Raw genomic sequence first — 19,239 nt, 5'->3', positions numbered from 1 at the left:
GGATTATTATGTTCTATGTTTTATTAAATCGCCTAAAAACAAACAATGTCCGCATTTTGATTAGTTGGTGACACCAGGAGGAAGTAAACGGTTATCTTTCGCCAGTTCCGGTGCATCTGAGTCTTGTTTAGTTTCGCCCGGTTAGGGAGACACCGCGTCGGGATTCATGTTCAACAAACTAGCCGCTGCCCTCCTGCCATTTTACCGTCGCCTCCTCCCCGACTCGTCGCTCGCTCATTTGACACGGACACGCCGCCTTCTCGGCAACATGGAGCCGGCCACGGTGAGATGCGTCGCCGGCGAGCCTAAGATGACCATCTCGTTCCGCCATGACGGCAACCAGAAGCACATGCAACGGGAGCAAGACGAACCGCTGGGGAAGCTCCTCTCCCGCATCGCCTGCACACTCGCGAAGGGGAAAAACAAAGCAAAGAAGGCAAAGAGAAACCCAGGGCATCATCAGCCGTCACAGGCGGGTGACACTCCGGAGCCCGCCGTGGTGAAGCTCTACTTTGACGGCGGCGAGGTGCCGGAGACGGCGCTCAACGCGGAGGCATGGCGGGACGGAGCCGTGCTGCAGTTGGGCGACGTCCGGTACTCTGTCTGCCGGAACGAGCCCACCTTTACGACGGCCGAGCTGCCGGCCTCGCTACTGGCCGGTTTCCCCGTGTGTCCCAAACTGGAGGTGGAGTTCGGAGATTTGGAACACTGTCATTTTACGTGGTATAAGGAGAAGAGCCCAAACTCCAGGTAACTTGGCGCAGACCTCGCCCAAGGGCAAACCATTCCAATTTGCCAGACAAATCCCAATTGAGAAAAAAAAAATCATTGGACCGATACATTTGTAATCCATCCATATCCAAACGGTTTATCCTCATGAGGGTCGCGGGCTTGGTGGATCCAACCTACCAGTTGTCCACTGACCCATTAAGAAAAGTATTTTACATAAAAGTTAAATACAACTGAACCAATCTTTAAAAGAATAAAGTTATCCATTTTCAATACTGTTTATCCTGTAGAGTGTAATGGGGAGTTGCTGGCGCCTGTCCCAACTGACTTTGGGTAGATGAGAGACTAATAATAATAATAATAATAATAATAATAATAATAATAATAGTAATAATAATACATTTAATTTCTAAGCGCCTTTCAAAGCACACATGGACACTTTACAATTAAAAGAACAATTGGATTGGATTGCCTTTATTAGTCTTGCAGTGGAGAAATTTACATTTCACAGCAGCAAAGTTATGAAAGAAATGAAAGTAGAAAAGCAAAACACAGGAGCTGCTCCTGGAAAGGCACCGTCTTGAAAGAAATGAAAGTAGAAAAGCAAAACACAGGAGCTGCTGCTGGAAAGGCACCGTCTTGAAATCAAAAGAACAAAAAAAATAACAATAAAACCATAAATAAAATGATACATAATAAAAGAGCTGATTAAACTACACTGTGAATGCAATTTAAAGGACAACCGACATCTCCGGACAAGTTGCGTCCATAATTTGTAAAATGGCTTCAAATGACTTCTACTGTGCGTATTTTACAAAGATTCCACCGCATATAGCTATATTTTACGTTTTAAGACTCACGCTCAATATTCCGGAAGTCTTGTTTTTGAGTATGTGACGAGTCTGTACGTGACGTCACTGAAGGAACGCCCCTGACCGAAAAAAAGGACACATTGTAGCAGTCCTTCCATCACGTCAATGCATTTTGCTGTGCTTGTTTGGTCTGAAAACGTCATGTTGCACCAAAAAGAGCCAGAAGAGGGCGACCAAGCTCCATATAAGGAATTTATCAGCCTGTGGAAACGGGCTGATTAATTCCTCACACGGAGCTTGGTAGCCATTTTCTGCCTTTTTCTGGGACGCTACATTGCAGTCCAGATGCCTCAAAATGACATGGAAGGACTTCTTTAATCAATTGCAAACATGTATGCTTTCCTCTTCAGAACTATTTGAATCATATTCATAACTGGATGTGTAACAAGAAAGCATATTCTCTGAATCTGAAGCCATTGGTTTGATTCTCCAGCAATGCAAGACGTCTTGGCATGACGTCACGAACTGGGGGCGGGACGTTCTGAAAATGCCCAATCGCAGCTCATTTTTTGGAGATTTTGGACACTTTTAAGTCATTTTTTATTGGTGTTTTGCATTTGATTAAAAATATCATACCACATGTTTTGGGTATTTTAGATGCTATAAAAGTTTTTCTGATGTCAGCTAAACAAAAAAGTGATGTCGGTTGTCCTTTAAAACAGAGGAGTTTTTGAGGTGGGATTTGAAAGTGGGAAGAGAGTCAATATTACGAATGTTGTGTGGACTTGAGTACCAGAGTTTGAGAACAGAGCAGCTTACAGCTCTGCACCCCATCGTGGTGAGACGGGCAGAGGGCACACAGAGGTGGAGGGAGGATGAGGATCTGAGGAACGAGAGGGAATAGAAATGTCAATTTTCAATTCTTAGTTTGACAGGGAACCAGTGGAACTGCTGCAGGACGGGGGGAGGGGGGGTGGGTGAAAGGATTTTTTTTTTGTGATGATCCGGGCTGAGGAATTTTGGACTAGTTGGAGTTCATGGATACATTTTTGATGGACACCGAAAAGAAGTGAGTTGCAATCGTCGATACAGGAGGTGATGCGACTGTGGGTAAGCATAGCAGTGGTGTGAGGGGTGAGAGAGGGACTGAGACAATTGATATTACAGAGGTGGAAATATGCGGACCGAGTTATGTTATTTATGTTATTCGAGTGGAAAGATAGGCTCCAAAATAACAAATAATGACAACACAAAAGATACAGACATTCCAATCTTAAACACTTTTTGTACTCTAATTAAATGAAATAGATGAATGATGAGCTTAGCTTTTTTTGCTGCCACAGCCTCATTTGCAAACAATGAGCACAATTTAACACCAATCCCCCCCCCCCCCCAAAAAATGTAATGCAACACCATGTCCGGAAATGACACATTTTTCCAAATACAGTAAAGTCTCGTTATATCGATATCGGTTATATCGATAGTACTGCTTATTACGATACTATTTCTATGAACTCAAGGAGAAAATTACATGCGCGGGATCGGATATATCGATCGTCCGGTTATATCAATATTTTTTCCGACTCCCGAGAATATCGATATAACGAGACTTTACTGTATATTCAAAAACTACCCAACTGTAAGAGCACTTCATTTCATTTGTCATTGCATTGTCACGACCAAATAAAATGATGCAGCTTTAGCACCATATTTTTTTCTTTTTGTAATGATGTCACATAGAATAAAGCTAAAAGGTCTGATCTGGTCCTCACTCGCCAAGTCTTGGCCAACAGCTTTTTTAAGGAAGGAAGCAAAAACAGAAGACACATTTTCACGACATTTATGATGGATCAAAGGTAAACATGCTAGACTTTTTGGATCAGTATTTGTGTTCACTGTGTCGTCATTCATATTTCTGGCTCGCGCAAGAAAAAAAGAGTCCAGTCATCCATCTCGTCTTTCTTTACGATTGCAGTGATAAAGCCGCCGGGGAAGGGAGCACTCCGGACGTTGCCTGGACCCAAGTGGGCCGAGCCCGAGTCTACGTCCCGTCCAACCAAGACATCGGCTTCCGGCTCAAACTACACGGCACGCCCAAAGACCGCGGCGGGCGGCACGGGCGACCCTGCGAGCTACTCTCCGCCGGTGCCGTGGAGGCCGGGCCGGGCGAGTGCACCTTTGACGAGCGGCACGCGTACACGAGGAAGGAGACGGCGTGGCCGTCGCTGCGTATGGTTTCCTACAACATCCTGGCCGACGTCTACGCGCAGACGGAGCTCTCCAAGACGGTGCTGTACCCCTACTGCGCTCCCTACGCCCTGGGGCTAGATTACAGGCAGAATCTGATCAAGAAGGAGCTGGCTGGATACCACGCCGATGTCGTCTGCCTGCAAGAGGTGGACAAAGGTGATGTATTTCCGTTATCAATCGGTGTCACTTATTTATTTATCAAATCAGTGTCCTCCATCTTTAGCGGTTTGATCCGCATGTTTGTTTTGGCCAAGCTTTTACGTCGGATGCCCTTCCTGACACAACCCTCTGTATTTGGGACCGGCACAAGAAGACTTATGTCCCTTTGTGGCTACAGAACAAGCAACTCGCTCAGTAAAAGACTCCCAAACACAAAATGGTCATCGGCACAGCAACATTGAAAGAAGCAAAAACTATACTCATTATTTGATGACAATGCTCTGATCTTACCGTGAAATGGGCATCTCTTTCTCTACATTCCATACCTGTAATTGTTTTTTTTTATGTTTTTATATTGAGTTAGTTTGAAATATTTTTTTCAGGGGGTGTTATGATAGTGGATTTTTTTCGTTGTTTTCATTGTTATTTATTCAGCGAGTTTGAATTACTTTTTTGGGGGGATTTTTTTGGTCACTTTTAACAATACTAATAATATAAACTTCCTGATGCTGATGCTACAGGGAGAAGAGATAAAGAAGGTGGAGGATTTTAAGTACAGTAAAGTCTCGTTATATCGATATTCAAGGGAGTCCGAAAAAATATCGATATAACCAGGACTATCGATATATCCGACCCTGTTTGCATGTAATTTTCTCCGTGCGTGCATAGAAATAGTATCGATATAACCGGGACTATCGATATATCCGATATCGATATAACGAGACTTTACTGTACTTGGGGTGACCTGTCCAGAGCAGTGGAGAGTGTGGAAAAGAGGTGAAGAAGCGTGTCCAGGCAGGCTGGAGCGGCTGGAGAAAAATGTCAGGTGTGATGTGTGATAGAAGGGTGTCAGCTAGGATGAAAGGAAAAGTGTATAAAACAGTGGTGAGAACAGCCATGATGTTTGGACTGGAGACAGTGCCACTGAAGAAAAGACAGGAAGCAGAGCTGGAGGTAGCAAAGCTGAAGATGTTGAGGTTTTCTTTGGGAGTGACCAGGTTGGATAGGATCAGGAATGAGTACAATAGAGGGACAACTCATATTAGAGGCTTTGGAGAGAAAGTCAGAGAGGCCAGACTGAGATAGTTTGGACATGTCCAGAGGAGAGAGAATGACTATATAGGGAGAAGGATGCTGAGCCTTGAACTGCCAGGCAGGAGACCGAGAAGAAGATCGAAGAGGAGGTTTATGGATGTGGTCAAAGAGGACATGAAGGTAGCTGGTGTGAGAGAAGAGGATGCACAAAACCGGGATAGATGGAGGACATTGATTCGCTGTGGCGACCCCTGAGGGGAAAAGCCCAAAGGAAAAGAAAGAAGAAGAATATAAACTTCCTTTCCTTAACTCTTCCTTTCATAACGTTGCTGCTGTAAAATGTACATTTCTCCACTGCAAGACTAATAAAAGCTAATCCAATAATAATAATAATAATAATAATATAATAATAATAATAATAATAATAATATAATTATTTATTCATGTAGTTTAAATTGCTTTTGGGGGTTTGTTATTTTTGTTGCATTTATTATTATTATTATTATTATTATTATTATTGGTTTAATTTGAATATCTTAGGGGGAGTAATTGGGAAAGGGTTTGGTGCAGTTTTCATTGTTTTTCTGACTATTATTAGTATAATAATAATATAATATTATTTATTAATTTAGTTTAAATTGCTTTTTGGTGTTTGTTATTATTTTTGTTGCATTTATTATTATTATGATTATTATGATTATTTTTGGGTTAATTTGAATAATTTAAGGGGATGATTGGGAAGAGGTTAGGTGCAGTTTTCATTATTTTTCTTACTGTTATTATCCATCCATCCATTTTCCGTCCCGCTTATTCCTCATTGGGGTCGCGGGGGTTGCTGGAGCCTATCTCAGCTGTCTTCGGGCACGAGGCGTGGGACACCCTGCATTGGTTGACACAAAGACATACAACAGTCACTCTCACACTCACACCTAGGGACAATTTGGAGTGGTCAATCTGCCTGCCATGCATGTTTTTGGAGTGTGGGAGGAAACCGGAGGACCCGGAGAAAACCCACGCGGGCCCGGGGAGAACATGCAAACTCCACACAGGGAGGCCGGACTGGGACGCGAACCGGCGACCTCTGCACTGTGAGGCCGGTGTGCTAACCGCTCGACTACCGGGCCGCCCTCTGTTATTACTATAATAATAATATAATTGTTATTATTTATTTTATTCATTTAGCTTAAATTGCTTTTGGAGGTTCGTTATTTTTGTTGCATTTATTATTAGTATTAGCGACTAGTATCAGTAGTATTAATATTCATATTTTTGCGTTAGTTTGAATAACTTGCAGAGGATATTTGGAAGGGGTTTGGTGCAATTTTTATTATTTTTCTTACTATTATAAGTACAGTATTATTTAAAATATTTGTATAATTATTTATTCAATGAATTTGAATTACTTTTTCAGGGAGTTACTTTGTGGGGTTTTGTTGTTGTTCGTTTTCATTCCTATTTATTTTTTATATGGAGTATTTGTCAAGTGGAAGATAAAAAAAAGGGGGGGTCACAAAATATTAGTAAACATAGTCATCCATTGAAAATGAACCCTGAAAGCAGATGCATTTTATTAATTGACAAAGATGTGAATGGAAGCACGTTTTACTATCAATACAGTTGTCATAATTTTTAATCAAAGTAAATCTTTTTTGTTTGTTTGTTGTTTTTTCTTCAGGAGTGTTTTTGGACAGTCTGACTCCAGCTCTCGATGCCTTTGGCCTGGATGGCGTTTTTAAGCTAAAAGAGAAGCAACACGAAGGATTGGCTACCTTCTACCGCAGGTTTGTTTTATCCGGCCCGAAATTTGAGAAGAAAATCACCACTGGCCAACACAGTGCCGTAGCGGGCGGAACATATGACTCAGTTTCAAGGTTCTAAGTTCAGCTTTCCGGTGTCTTTTGTTCACTTCATTGCGATTTGTCCATCCGTGACCCTAATGAAGAGAATTATTTTTAGGACAAGATTCAAGCTTCTGAGTTGCCACGACATCACGCTGAGCGAGGTGCTGACGTCGGACCCGGCCCACGCTGAGCTACTGGAGAGACTTTCGGCCAACGACGCCTTGAAAGAAAAGATTGTGAAGCGCTCCACTGTATTGCAGGTATTGAACCCGCACCCTCACACGTCTTAATCGACTCACCGCGCCTACTCACTTTTGAAGCCCGTTCTCATCTCCGTTAGGTCAGTGTGCTAGAGGACCTCCACCAAGCGAGCAGGAAGGTGTGTGTGGCCAACACGCACCTGTATTGGCATCCCCAAGGTAGGCTTGCTAATCAAAACAGTCGACCCATATTGAACCACCTAAACTGACTTTTTCCCTTTGGGAGATTCCTCTGTTGCATCCATTTGAACTTGATTGGAACACAAAACAAGAGCAACAACCATCTTTTTCCTTTGAAGGGGGTAACGTCCGCTTGGTCCAGATGGTTGTGGCTTTGCAGCACCTGAGTCACGTGATCGACAAGGTGGCCCCGGGAGCTCCATTGGTTTTCTGCGGGGATTTCAACTCCTCACCGAGCTCCGGTAAATAAACTTTAACACGTCATGTGAGCTAATATCACACTGCTCATATATGAAGCGAAATACCGTATATGGGCTCATGCACATTAGCATGAGTGACAATTCTAAACCTTCAATCAAAATAATAAATAATTCCATTTGTGTGGCTAAAGATTTTCCTACAAAACGAGACAGTTGAACTTCCCGCTGGTGGTTCCTCCCCTATTTCAGGTGTCCTCCAGCTGCTCACAGAGGCCTCGCTCTCCCGGCAACACGCCGATTGGAGCAGCTCAGGTCCCCAGGAGGAGGATTCGCCATCGTCATCGCTGGCAATGGACTTGATCTCGCCGTTCCCGCCCCTGCTGAGCGCCTGCGGACCACTGGCGTACACCAACTACGTGGGCGGCTTCCAAGGCTGCCTGGACTACATCTTCATCCAGCCGCACAGTATGCGGGTGGAGCAGGTCATCCCCATGCCGGACCACCACCTGGTCACCACCTACACGGCGCTGCCTAGCGTGTCCCATCCGTCGGACCACATCTCACTGGTCTGCGATCTACGCTGGGACCCCTGAATACAAGACAGATTTCTTGAAATCATCATGACTGGACTGCCAGATTTAATTTAAAGTAGTTATTGTAATCCCTCCTAATCAGTGTCAGTCTGACTGATTGAGTTATGGTCTTCTTGAAATGTGAAACAAAGATTTGAACTGAACTGAAAATAAACAATTTTAGTTTCATCTAGGCATTTGTGTTTTTGTTTTAAAATGTTTTTCATTCGCACAATACTGTGTATACAGACACAATTTATTAAAAAAATATTGCACACGTTTTATTTTCCGACTGAAATATGTGGAGGAGTTAATTCGTCACGTGATTTTACCAGCTGATTGTCGCCACGCTGTTTTGATCCCATTGGTCAAAGTAGTGAAGAGGCGGAGTCAGATCGTACCATTTCCTCGCTGCAAGCGTCAAGGTGTGGATCACAGCTATTGCTCTCCGTGTGGTAGTTTGCACCTCTACTCATGTATTTTAGTCCACCTAAATACTACTTATCAAGGTCATATTTAAGGTGATTAACAAGCGAGCAAAAACGAAAGATTCCATGATTCTTCACATCGCTTATGACCCCTCCTTCTCAAGTCAACGATTCCACATTCCGGTGTGCTGTCTTTTATCCAACACTGTTACCGAAAGCTGATTATTAACACCACATAACATGACAAAGAAACATAGCAAATACCATAAATGAGAAATATACACATTATATGTAATTTTTCTTCTTAATAAATATGTTTATTTTACATTTCTTAGCTTTAGGCTCGTAATTTGCTAATTTATACAACGCCTTACCTTTACGTTGAAATTTACAACAGGATGAACCAGTTGTGATAATATCAACTTGACGTGCAATAGACATTCCGGAAAACAAACAACGATCTTACGTGTCACTCCCGGAGTTCAACCCGCTGTAGATGTCTCCATAAAAAATCGTGGACTTGAAAACGTGAGTTTTTAATACCTTGTACCATTTTCCAACCCGAGCGGTACGAATATCTGGACGAATAGAATCACTCCACAACGAGAAGCTTATTATTTAGCCACTGACGAATAGAATCAAGCCACAACGAGAAGCTTGTTATTTAGCCACTGAAGCTAACATGGGTTACTTTCAATTTCTTGTGGAGGGGAAGGGGGATCTTTTTATGGACTCTACGAGCAACTGGAGTCCAGATTTAAACTTGGTTATTTCTAGTTGCTTTGAGAAGCAACGTGCACAATATAGTGATTGTGACCCATTTTTACCGCTTCTTTGTTTCTTGATTTTCTTGATTATGGATGTAATATCAGTTCCGGAATAAAACTGTTGCAATTAAACCCCCAAGGAGCCACACACCACATTGTGACTGAGGATGACCAGTGACTGATGCTCTGTAGTCACTTGATTACTGCGAGCAGAGACAGAATTTACATAAACGACCTTTCATACTGGTGCAGTCCAGTTTGGAAATTAAGTGAGGAGTGCTTTAGACAAAGGATTTGTGTTAGCAAACTCAAAGGTTACTTATCTTTTTTTAATTGTTGTTGTTGTTCCCAAAATTAAGTGAAAGACCGCCCACCCTAGTTTGATTCATTCATTCATTCTCTACCAGCCTATTAAAATTGGATCTTTGACATCTTTCGCCGTCAATCGCAGAGAATGAGCGAAGGAAGTGTTTTTTTTATTCTAGAAAAACATAAGAAGCAAGACCCGTGGCACAGTTCGCCGGTAGAGTAGTCTTTGATGAACCCCGGTTGGCGAGGTATCGGTCGCTGAAGACTTCAGCGAGGATGAAGGCTTTGATCCTAGTGGGCGGCTACGGCACCCGCTTGCGACCACTCACATTGAGTGTGCCCAAACCGCTGGTGGAGTTCTGCAACAAGCCAATCCTTCTGCACCAGGTGGAGGCCTTAGTCAAGGTAGGATTTGACGCTGGCTGAATTTGATCAAAAAATGGAGCCAATGAGTGTGAACATTGGGTGTTTACTTTGTTTTTTTTGCCAGTATTTCTGTGACTCATAAATAAAATTCTCCTTGTGTGTGTATGGGTCTGTGTACCTCTTTTGTGTTTGTTTCTGTCTTGTTTTTTTTTGTGTACATCCAGGCCGGGGTGAAACACGTGGTCTTGGCGGTGAGCTACATGTCTGAGCTTCTGGAGCGAGAAATGAGGGTCCAAGAGCAGAGAGTAGGTCCACCGTACAATGACTAAACACCAACATATATTTATACAACAGCGATTTATATTCCAATTTATGAGTGGATTTTTAAACCAAATTTTTGGGAGAAAAATGAAGCCAAATATCAGCTCAAGGAAAAGTCATTAAACAATGAACATTTAAACTACACAACGCTGTGAAATGACTACGTCGACTGGACTCTAATAGAGTGTTAGTCATCACTGAAGACGGCTTTTTTATTCTGTGAATGCAAAGACTCATTGTCAGATGAGAGACTGTTTAAATGATGTGGTGCTGCTGTTTTGGTTAGCAATAGGGGAAAAAGTTGAGTACTGTATAATATCTGGGGGAGATGATGACAAATTGTTCGGTCAATTTGTTCAACCTTTGAGTTTTCTCGTATGTTTACATATCCTGTTTCAGCAAATAGTGACAGTGAGAGTCTCTATTTACTCCGGTGCTTACATGACTTTACCCTGAACTAATCCCCTTTCACACCTGTCACTTTGTAATACTTACGAGTCACATGACAATTTTAGATTTTAGACAATTTGATAGATTGTTGGCTCATACATTTGAAATGTAACAAATGGCAAAAAATGAGGTGTAAACATTAGTACGAACATATTTGTAAAGTCAACTTTAAAGGACAACCGACGTCACTTTTTTGTTTTTTCACTGACATCAGAAAAACGTTTTCTAGAATCTAAAATACCCAAATACACACAGCATGATATTTTTAGTCAAATGCAAACCACCAATAAAAATGACTTAAAGTGTCCAAAATCTGCAAAAAAATTGAGCTGCAAATTGGGCATTTTCAGAAAGTCCCGCCCCCAGTTCGTGACGTCACGCCAATACATCTTGCATTGCGAGTGAATCAAAACAATGGCTTCGCATTCTGAGAATATGCTTTCTTGTTCCACATCCAGTGATGAATATGATTCAAATAGTTTTGAAGAGGAAAGCATACATGTTTGCAATCGATTAAATACTTTATTTGTGCCATTTTGAGGTAACATTGGGGAGAAACGATCACCAGAAAAGAGGCACAAAATGGCGACCTCCTGTGGCCACCTCCGTTTCCACAGGCTGATAAATTCCTCATATGGCGCTTGGACGCCCTCTTCTGGCCTTCTGGCGGCTTTTGGGTGCAACACGAGGTCCCCAGACCAAACAAGTACAGCAAAATACATTGACGTGATGGCAGGACCGCTACAATGCATCTTTTTTACGGTCAGGAGCGGTCCTTTAGTGACGCCACGTACGGACTCGTCACCAACTCAAAAACAAGACTTCCTGAATATTCAGCGCGAGTCTTAAAACGTAAAATATAGCTATATGCGGTGGAATCTTTGTAAAATACGCTCAGTAGAAGTCATTTGAAGCCATTTTACAAATTCTGGACGCAACTTGTCCGGAGACATGGGTTGTCCTTTAACTCTTTTGGACATCCTTTCCACATACCGTAATTTCCGGACTACAGACCAAACCTGATTTTAAGCAGTGTTTGAAATAGCGTCTGCCCGGTGACCCGGGGCATACAACTTTCAAAACGTCTCGGCCCGGGTAGCCGACAGCTTCTTCAAGAAAAAAAAAAGTTTTTTTCAAACGTTTGTTTTATTCAATAAAGCAAATGCCTTCCTCATCTCATCTCATCTCTCTTTATTTATTTTTGCTTTTTGTCGTCTTCTTGTGTTTCAAGTTGTGAAAAATGGGGCAGGCAACTTTATGGCCGGGCATGCAACTTTTCAGAGTTGTCTGCCCGGGTGTCCACTAACTTTTTTTCATGAGTTTCAGACACTGTTATAAGCCTCACCTACAACATTTTGAGTAAAATCGATTTAGTACATACACAAGCCGCACCTGTATATAAGCCGCAGGTATAACTTAACAACAATAATAATAATATACATTTCTTCCCAAACGGTGCCTGTAACGCGGCAGTAAAACGGTAGCGACATGGTAACAATACACTAGCAACACAGTGTTAATAATAAAAATAATCATACATTTAATTTCTGAGCGCATTTCAAAACTCTCAAGGACACTTAACTTTCGCGAGATAAGATTTTTTTTTTTTTGTGCGGGTGAGCAGCGGCAGCCATTCGCGGCAGCGTTCACTCTACCCGAAAGTAACACAAAAGTAAATAACAAATATGACAACACAAAGACAGAGAGAGTCATTCATTCTTCAGCACTTGCTATACCCTCTTTGTGACATGAAGTAGTTCTAGATGAAAGAGGAGAGGATCAAAGCATCCTTTTCAGTAATGGATCAGGGACGTCATGGTGGAATGTGCACGTCTACTCCAAAAGCTAAATGTTGAGATCAAACACGAAGCTCTCGCATGTGTTGCTATTGTGTTGCATTTACTTGCTCCATTTCCACAAATATTGCTAGAAGGATTTTGTTTATTCAACCGCAGATAGTGAGGTGTACAAAACTGCATCTATTTCTGACCCTAAATCAAATGGTTTTTTTTTGTTCGTCTCTTCCTCAGCTGAAAATTCGTATTTCGCTCTCACACGAGAAGGAACCTCTTGGAACGGGTGAGTGTTCACACTTCACAAGCAAGCTAAAAGGGGAATGGAATTAAGCCTAGTGGAACTCCCTTGTCCTTTTAGACTTGATGATTAAAATATTGGTGATACTTACTGAAAATCTGTACAGTGAGACCTCAATTTACTAACTTAATTGGTTCCCAGACAGAGTGTGTAAGGCGAAAAGTGTGTATCTCAAAGAAAAAAATCCCATAGGAAATCATTAAAATGGGAATAATCTGTTCCCAGGTTTCCATAAAATATACATTTAACTAAATAAGCCTTAAAACTACACACAACATACCTTATTCTATGTATAATAAATGTGCTATTGTATTGTAATGAAAGAAATACACTGCATTGTATCATAAAGTCACTTTATTTACATTTGCGATGGTCATTTATGGCTTGATGGAATGGCGTTGGAGGTTGAAGGTCAAAGGGAATTGCTGTTTGGAAAGAGAGGCGCATTACATGTGGACTGTAGTTAAAGAAATAAACTGTGCTGTAAAATAAAGTTTTATTTACCTTTTTGATGGTTGTTGATGGCTTATGGAAGGAGAGTCACCTACCATATGGACTGTTAGTAACTTAACCTCTGGTGCTGTTTGATCGCGTGCTTCCGCCGAAGATCACTCCGCCAGCCATGGTGGGTGTGTATTATGAAAATAGTGCTTATTATAAGGTTTAATTTTCATAAATTTGACGTTTGTAAGACGGAAAGTTTGTAAGTTGAGGTGTTTGTAAGTTGAGGTCTCACTGTATTTTTTTCCCTCCATACAACCTGTGATTTTTATTGATTAAAATCAAATTTGACACATTCTTTATCTTGGGAATTAGCCGGTCCTCTGGCGTTGGCCCGCAAGCTGCTGGACATAGACAACGAGCCCTTCTTCGTTCTCAACTCTGACGTCATCTGTGACTTTCCCTTCCAAGATATGCTGAAGTTCCACTGCGACCATGGCAAGGAGGGCACCATTGTGGTGAGAGCAAAAGTCATTTCCGAGACATACACTAAATCCCCGGATGATTTAAAGGAAAACCGACACAATTTTTTTGTTTCAGAACTGACATCAGAAAAAACGTTTTATAGCATCTAAAATACCCAAAACACGCAGACTGATGTTTTTAGTCAAATTCAAAACACCAATAAAAATGACTTAAAGTGTCCCAAAACTGCCACAAAATGAGCTTGGAACTGGGCAGATTCAGAAAGTCCCGCCCCTTTGTTCGTGACATGACTATTGGTCACACACTGCCTTGCTCCAGAATCAAAACAATGGCCTCTGATTCGGAGAAGATGCTTTCTTGTTACTCATCCAGTTATGAATATGATTCAAATAGAAGAGGAAGAGGAAAGCATAAATGTTTACAATCGATTAAAGAAGCCCTTCCGTATCAATTCGAGCCATCTGGACTCCAATGTAGCGCCCAGACAAGGCACAAGATGGCGCACAAGCTCCGTTGGAAATGGCTGATTTATCCGCTGGGAATTTGTGTCAACTTGCACTTTCTTTATGCGTGTTACCGCAATTGGCTGCCACACAACGATTCGTGTGGATCAACACGATGTTGTCAGACCAAACAAAGTACCCAATATGCATTGTGTGTTGCTTTCTTGGTCACGGGCGTTCCCTTCGTGACGTCACATAGGGGATCATCATCAACTCGAAAACAAGACTTCCTGAATATTCAGTGCGAGTCTTAGAACGTAAAATCTAGCTATATGCGGTGGAATCATTGTAAAATGCGCTCAGTAGAAGTAATTTGAAGTGATTTTACAAATTATGGCGACAACTTGTCCGGAGGCGTCAGTTGTCCTTTAAGTTGGCTCCTAACAGACATTTATGTGAAGGTGACTCGCGTGGAGGAGCCATCCAAGTACGGCGTGGTGGTGTTTGAAGCAGAAAGCGGCAAGATCCATCGCTTCGTCGAGAAGCCGCAGGTGTTTGTGTCCAACAAGATCAACGCTGGCATGTACATATTTAATTCCAGCATGCACGGCAGAATCCAGGTGAGGGAAACTGTGGACCAATGTGAATGCGTATTTGGTGTACTGTAAACTCTAGCGGGCTGTCTGTGTGTGTGCAGTTGAGACCGACATCTATAGAAAAAGAGATTTTTCCTGTAATGGCTGAAGAAGGACAACTCTACGCCATGGAGCTGCAGGGTAACTATGACGGGACTTGCCTAGCTTAGCACTGTTGAAGATCTGAGATCTGGCATGTTGAGAATTTTACAAAAGAAATTGTTACTAAAGAAATGGCAGGACACGAAAGGCAAAAATAGAGTATGGGCAGCGACTCGCAACTCCTGAATTTCCTGAACGCAACACAGATCGCTCACTCTGCTCATGTTCACCGTGGACAGTTTTGAAATCCGACACAAGCAAGCTTTGATTTGATTTATGTATCTATTTATTTAATTATTATTATTATTTTTTATTATATATGTGCTTATTTATGTGTGTGGTTATTTATTTCATGTTGTTGTTTGTGTTACTTTTTAATTTGTTTATTTATCAATTTATGTATGTTTTGTTGATTCAAAGATTCATTTATTTATGTCTGAAATTTGGAATGATTTGGACATTGACATAGAAAACACGTCTTGACTTACAAAATGTTCTCGTTCGAAAAGTTGTTCCAGAACATATCAATCTCATGAATAGCAAAGTGATGAAAGGAATGAAAGTAGAAAAACAAAATACATGAGCTGCTGGAAAAAATAATAATATGACAACACAAAGACAATATGACAACACAAAGACACAGAGACTCATTCATACTTTAGCACTTTCTGTACCCTCTTTGTTACAGAAAGCAGGTCTAGATGAAAGAGGAGAGGATCAAAGCATCTTTTCACCAGTGGATCAGGGACATCATGGTGGAATGTGCACGTCGACTACAAGCTAAATGTTGAAAGCAAACACACAGCTGTAGCATCCATTGACAAAAAGAGATTGTCTCACATTTCTTGTCCCACATAAATCTGCTTCAATTCCAAGCCGCGACAGTTCCGCATCGGCGCTCTGCGCTGACGCTCCTTTCTTCTTATCGCGGGCTCCTCAAGCCATGCATCCATCCAGCCGCAGACTGTCCAACAGCACCGACCTTCCGCTGAACAAAGCGGGGCTGTGAAGATGCTGCCCATTACAGGCGCAAAAAAAGCACAATGGCCCCTTTGGTGTCCAGCAATGGCAGTCAAATGGCTCCGACATTCCTCCCATTCAAAAACAATGCTGGCATATTCATGCTGCCGAAAAGGCGCAACCGCTCAGCACAGTCTCCTCCTTGAAGAATGTTGTGGCCAAAAATGCTGAAAAACAATCTGTATCCATTCCACACGACGCCCAACAGCACAAGGTGACAAAAGAAAACACAAAAAAAGACAAAAACAACAAAAAAAAGCAAGGCTCATGAGCGCACTTGCTGACGGCTGCCTACTCGGGCGCCATCTTGGACATCCATTATTTATTAGTTATTATATGTTTATTTCTGTGGTTATTTATTTGATATTTTTGTTTGTGTTATTTTGTTTATTTGTCTAGTTATGTATGTGTTTGCTTATTTTAAGATGTATTTATTTATGTCAAAAAAGAGAGTGGCTGCCTTTCCAGCAGCTCATGTATTTTGTTTTTCTACTTTCATTCCTTTCATCACTTTGCTGCTGTGAAATGTAAATTTCTCCACTGTGAGACTAATAAAGGCAAATCCAATCCAAATTTGGAACAAATTAGGACATTTACATAGAAAACACGTCTTGACTGACTTCCAGAACATATTCAACTCATAAATAGTTTTTTTACTTTAGGGCAAACTGTACCGAAACATGTTTTCTTTCCTCGTGTTCAACGCTAACCCGTGTGCATCCTGCTTGATGACAGGTTTCTGGATGGACATTGGGCAGCCGAAAGACTTCCTCACGGGAATGTGCATGTACCTTCAGTCGCTACGACAACACGCCCCGGAGAGGCTGCACACCGGGCCCGGTTTCCTTGGCAACGTTCTGGTGGTGAGTCTTCTCTGTCTTTATTCTAAATGGTGCCGTCAGTGTTTATGTCGGGTCCTGATATTTTTCTCCGCAAGGACCCAACTGCTCAAATCGGCAAGAACTGCACCATCGGGCCCAACGTAACCATTGGTGCCGGCGTGGTAGTGGAGGACGGCGTGCGGGTCAAGCGCTGCACGGTTTTAAAGGGGGCCCGAGTCCGCTCGCACTCCTGGCTGGAGAGTTGCATCGTGGGTTGGAGCTCCTCCGTCGGCCAATGGGTCAGTTTTTAAATAACTTTGGCTTTATTGCATATGTTGCAAAACCCAATCCCGTGGTCTCCATCATCAGGTCCGCATGGAGAACGTGACGGTTCTGGGTGAAGACGTGCTTGTCAATGACGAGCTCTACCTGAACGGCGCCAACGTTCTTCCGCACAAGTCCATCAGCGAGTCTGTTCCGGAACCGCGTATCATTATGTAACCTCAAAAAAACAAATCATCAGCTTCCTCTATGAACTCCACTGAACTGCCAAACTGTACCACACGAGTCCAAAGTCAGCAGTATCGCCAATGAACAACCAGAGTAATTTGACCTTTTTTTCCCTTCACTGATTGGCCAAGGTCATGTGACGTCATGTGACGGTGGTGGCGGGAAGAAGGAACAGTAAGGGCTGCACTTTGTCGCTATGGACTGAGAAAAAAAGACCACCAAGGGCTAGCAGAGGAACTGCTATACTGGAACCTCAGAAGTCCAATCACTTTACATTTGTTGAATTTTCAAAGCGATTAGTCCTTCGTGGAAATGGCAAGAGTATGCATGAGTACAAAAGGAAGTGAACCAATTACCATAAAAAAAAAGAATCAATTTAACTTTAATGCAAAACGATGACATGGACAGCAATTCTGGAGACTTCCTTTGAGATCCCGATTCCCCGTGTTTTTTATTTTTAACCGCTTTGAAATGTCGCATGACTTCTTGTGTGTCTTCTTCTTGATATAACTCGTCACGTCTTCTTCAATACTGCTTTGACCTCACCTGAGTTCTTGTGTATCTACCGCCTTCGTGTTTCTTTACACATCGTGTGCATCTTCTGTCCTGCATTGATGTCTTCACAGAGATCTTTTTATGCACATTTAATTTATACCATACAATACAATATAATGCATATTGATTTATGTAGCAATTTAACAACAGCTGAATTATGACTTAATTTCTGCCGTTCATGCCTTTCTGCGTATCCATACCGCTTTAATGGTTTCATGTGACTTTATTTTTATATTTTCTGTTTTTTTTTTTTTTTTGTCATGTCATGTCATTTTTTGTGTCTTCCTATCTTTGCCGTTTTAAAGTCAGCTAAATTCCCGGCAAAGACCCACAGAAACGGACCTCAAAGACTAAATTAGGTCCAGGCACTCAAACTCCATCAATGAAGTGGACCCTGATTTTCTCGTTTACTGATTTTATGATATATTTTCTTTCGGATTAACTGTCGAGCCCCCCCCCTCAAAAAAGAAACAACTTTTTTTGTGATCACCGCACGATGTCGAGTGTAGTATTGAGGATGCTATTTTAAATGTGACCGCAAGGTGTTGCTCGATTTCAACTGGTGCCCTTTTTCTGTTCCATCGTAAGCGAGTTTTTCGTTCGGTTAGATTTGTGAGGCGTTTTTAAACAAACAAAACAATGAAAAAGTATTCTATTAGAAACTATTTTCACTCTTACTGTATTATATATGTTATTTTTAAGATTTAAGGGAGTTGATTGAGTGCTGTTGGTGCCTTGATTAAATATTTATGAAGCCTGTGAAACAAATGAAGTGGAACAGAACGTTTATTGACCGAATTCCCATGAATTGACTGTCATATACATGTAAAAATCATTTACTGATTCGCTGTGGTGACCCCAGAAGGGAAAAGCAATGAAAAGATGACTGAAATGTAAACATTATGAATTTCGAATGAAAAAAATTCCCGAAATCAATTGTGGTGTATCCAATTAAAATGTGAGATGTTTTGTCTAATTAAATGTTATTTTCCATTTTAATCGTTTCATGTATTTAGCTGCAGTGTTTATTTGAGTACCTATTTAGCGTATTTGCTGTTCTCTACATTGAAAGGGCATTGAATATATAATCCCGATGCACACAAGAAAAAAAATGTAAGAAGAATCAGTTATATATTTGAAAATATGAAATTAACAGCATTTTTTACAAGAAAGGTTCGAGGAAAAAATAAAAATTCACAAAGATGAATTCAAATCAATCCATTTTTAGATGCTTATCCTCACTTTTTTGAATAAAATGAGATTATTTTTCACTCGGTTTGTACAATTGGTTCGCGCACGACTCATGATGCACGAGTGTAGGCGCGCGCGTGCACGCGACGTGTCTTTAGTGCAGCGCGTGGTTCACCGCAGCGCATGCGCATAAGGATCTTGGTTAGGCGTGTTTGTGTATCTCTTTTGGCATTCATTCTATTTTTTCTGCTCACGTCAAATA

General features: G+C 41.6%; 2 protein-coding genes and 1 long non-coding RNA gene across 3 annotated transcripts; 2 read left to right on the top strand and 1 right to left on the bottom strand.

The window, feature by feature from the left end:
* Positions 1 to 4: 4 nt before the first annotated feature.
* On the top strand, positions 5 to 8,227 carry pde12 (phosphodiesterase 12). Its single transcript, XM_089009828.1, has 7 exons — positions 5 to 750; positions 3,517 to 3,947; positions 6,661 to 6,766; positions 6,942 to 7,086; positions 7,167 to 7,245; positions 7,386 to 7,508; positions 7,716 to 8,227. The coding sequence occupies exons 1-7, from the start codon at positions 167 to 169 to the stop codon at positions 8,057 to 8,059; spliced, it is 1,812 nt and encodes a 603-aa protein (XP_088865954.1). The 5' UTR covers positions 5 to 166; the 3' UTR covers positions 8,060 to 8,227.
* LOC148890683 (uncharacterized) lies at positions 3,789 to 9,005 on the bottom strand. The gene is made up of 3 exons (XR_016116593.1): positions 8,933 to 9,005; positions 5,760 to 5,865; positions 3,789 to 3,928 (listed from the first exon to the last, which is right to left on the bottom strand). It is a non-coding gene; the product is annotated as an uncharacterized LOC148890683 (long non-coding RNA).
* On the top strand, positions 8,857 to 18,785 carry gmppb (GDP-mannose pyrophosphorylase B). Its single transcript, XM_089009829.1, has 10 exons — positions 8,857 to 8,994; positions 9,719 to 9,947; positions 10,133 to 10,213; positions 12,710 to 12,758; positions 13,590 to 13,732; positions 14,605 to 14,763; positions 14,841 to 14,919; positions 16,636 to 16,763; positions 16,838 to 17,020; positions 17,091 to 18,785. The coding sequence occupies exons 2-10, from the start codon at positions 9,819 to 9,821 to the stop codon at positions 17,220 to 17,222; spliced, it is 1,083 nt and encodes a 360-aa protein (XP_088865955.1). The 5' UTR covers positions 8,857 to 8,994; positions 9,719 to 9,818; the 3' UTR covers positions 17,223 to 18,785.
* Positions 18,786 to 19,239: the final 454 nt, after the last annotated feature.

This window comes from Hippocampus bargibanti, linkage group LG12 (genome assembly GCF_051943395.1).
Source record: "Hippocampus bargibanti isolate YZ-2025 linkage group LG12, ASM5194339v1, whole genome shotgun sequence".
Classification (NCBI taxonomy): Eukaryota; Metazoa; Chordata; class Actinopteri; order Syngnathiformes; family Syngnathidae; genus Hippocampus; species Hippocampus bargibanti.
The sequence above is the reverse complement of the archived record's forward strand: the minus strand, read 5'-3'. Positions and strand labels throughout refer to the sequence as shown.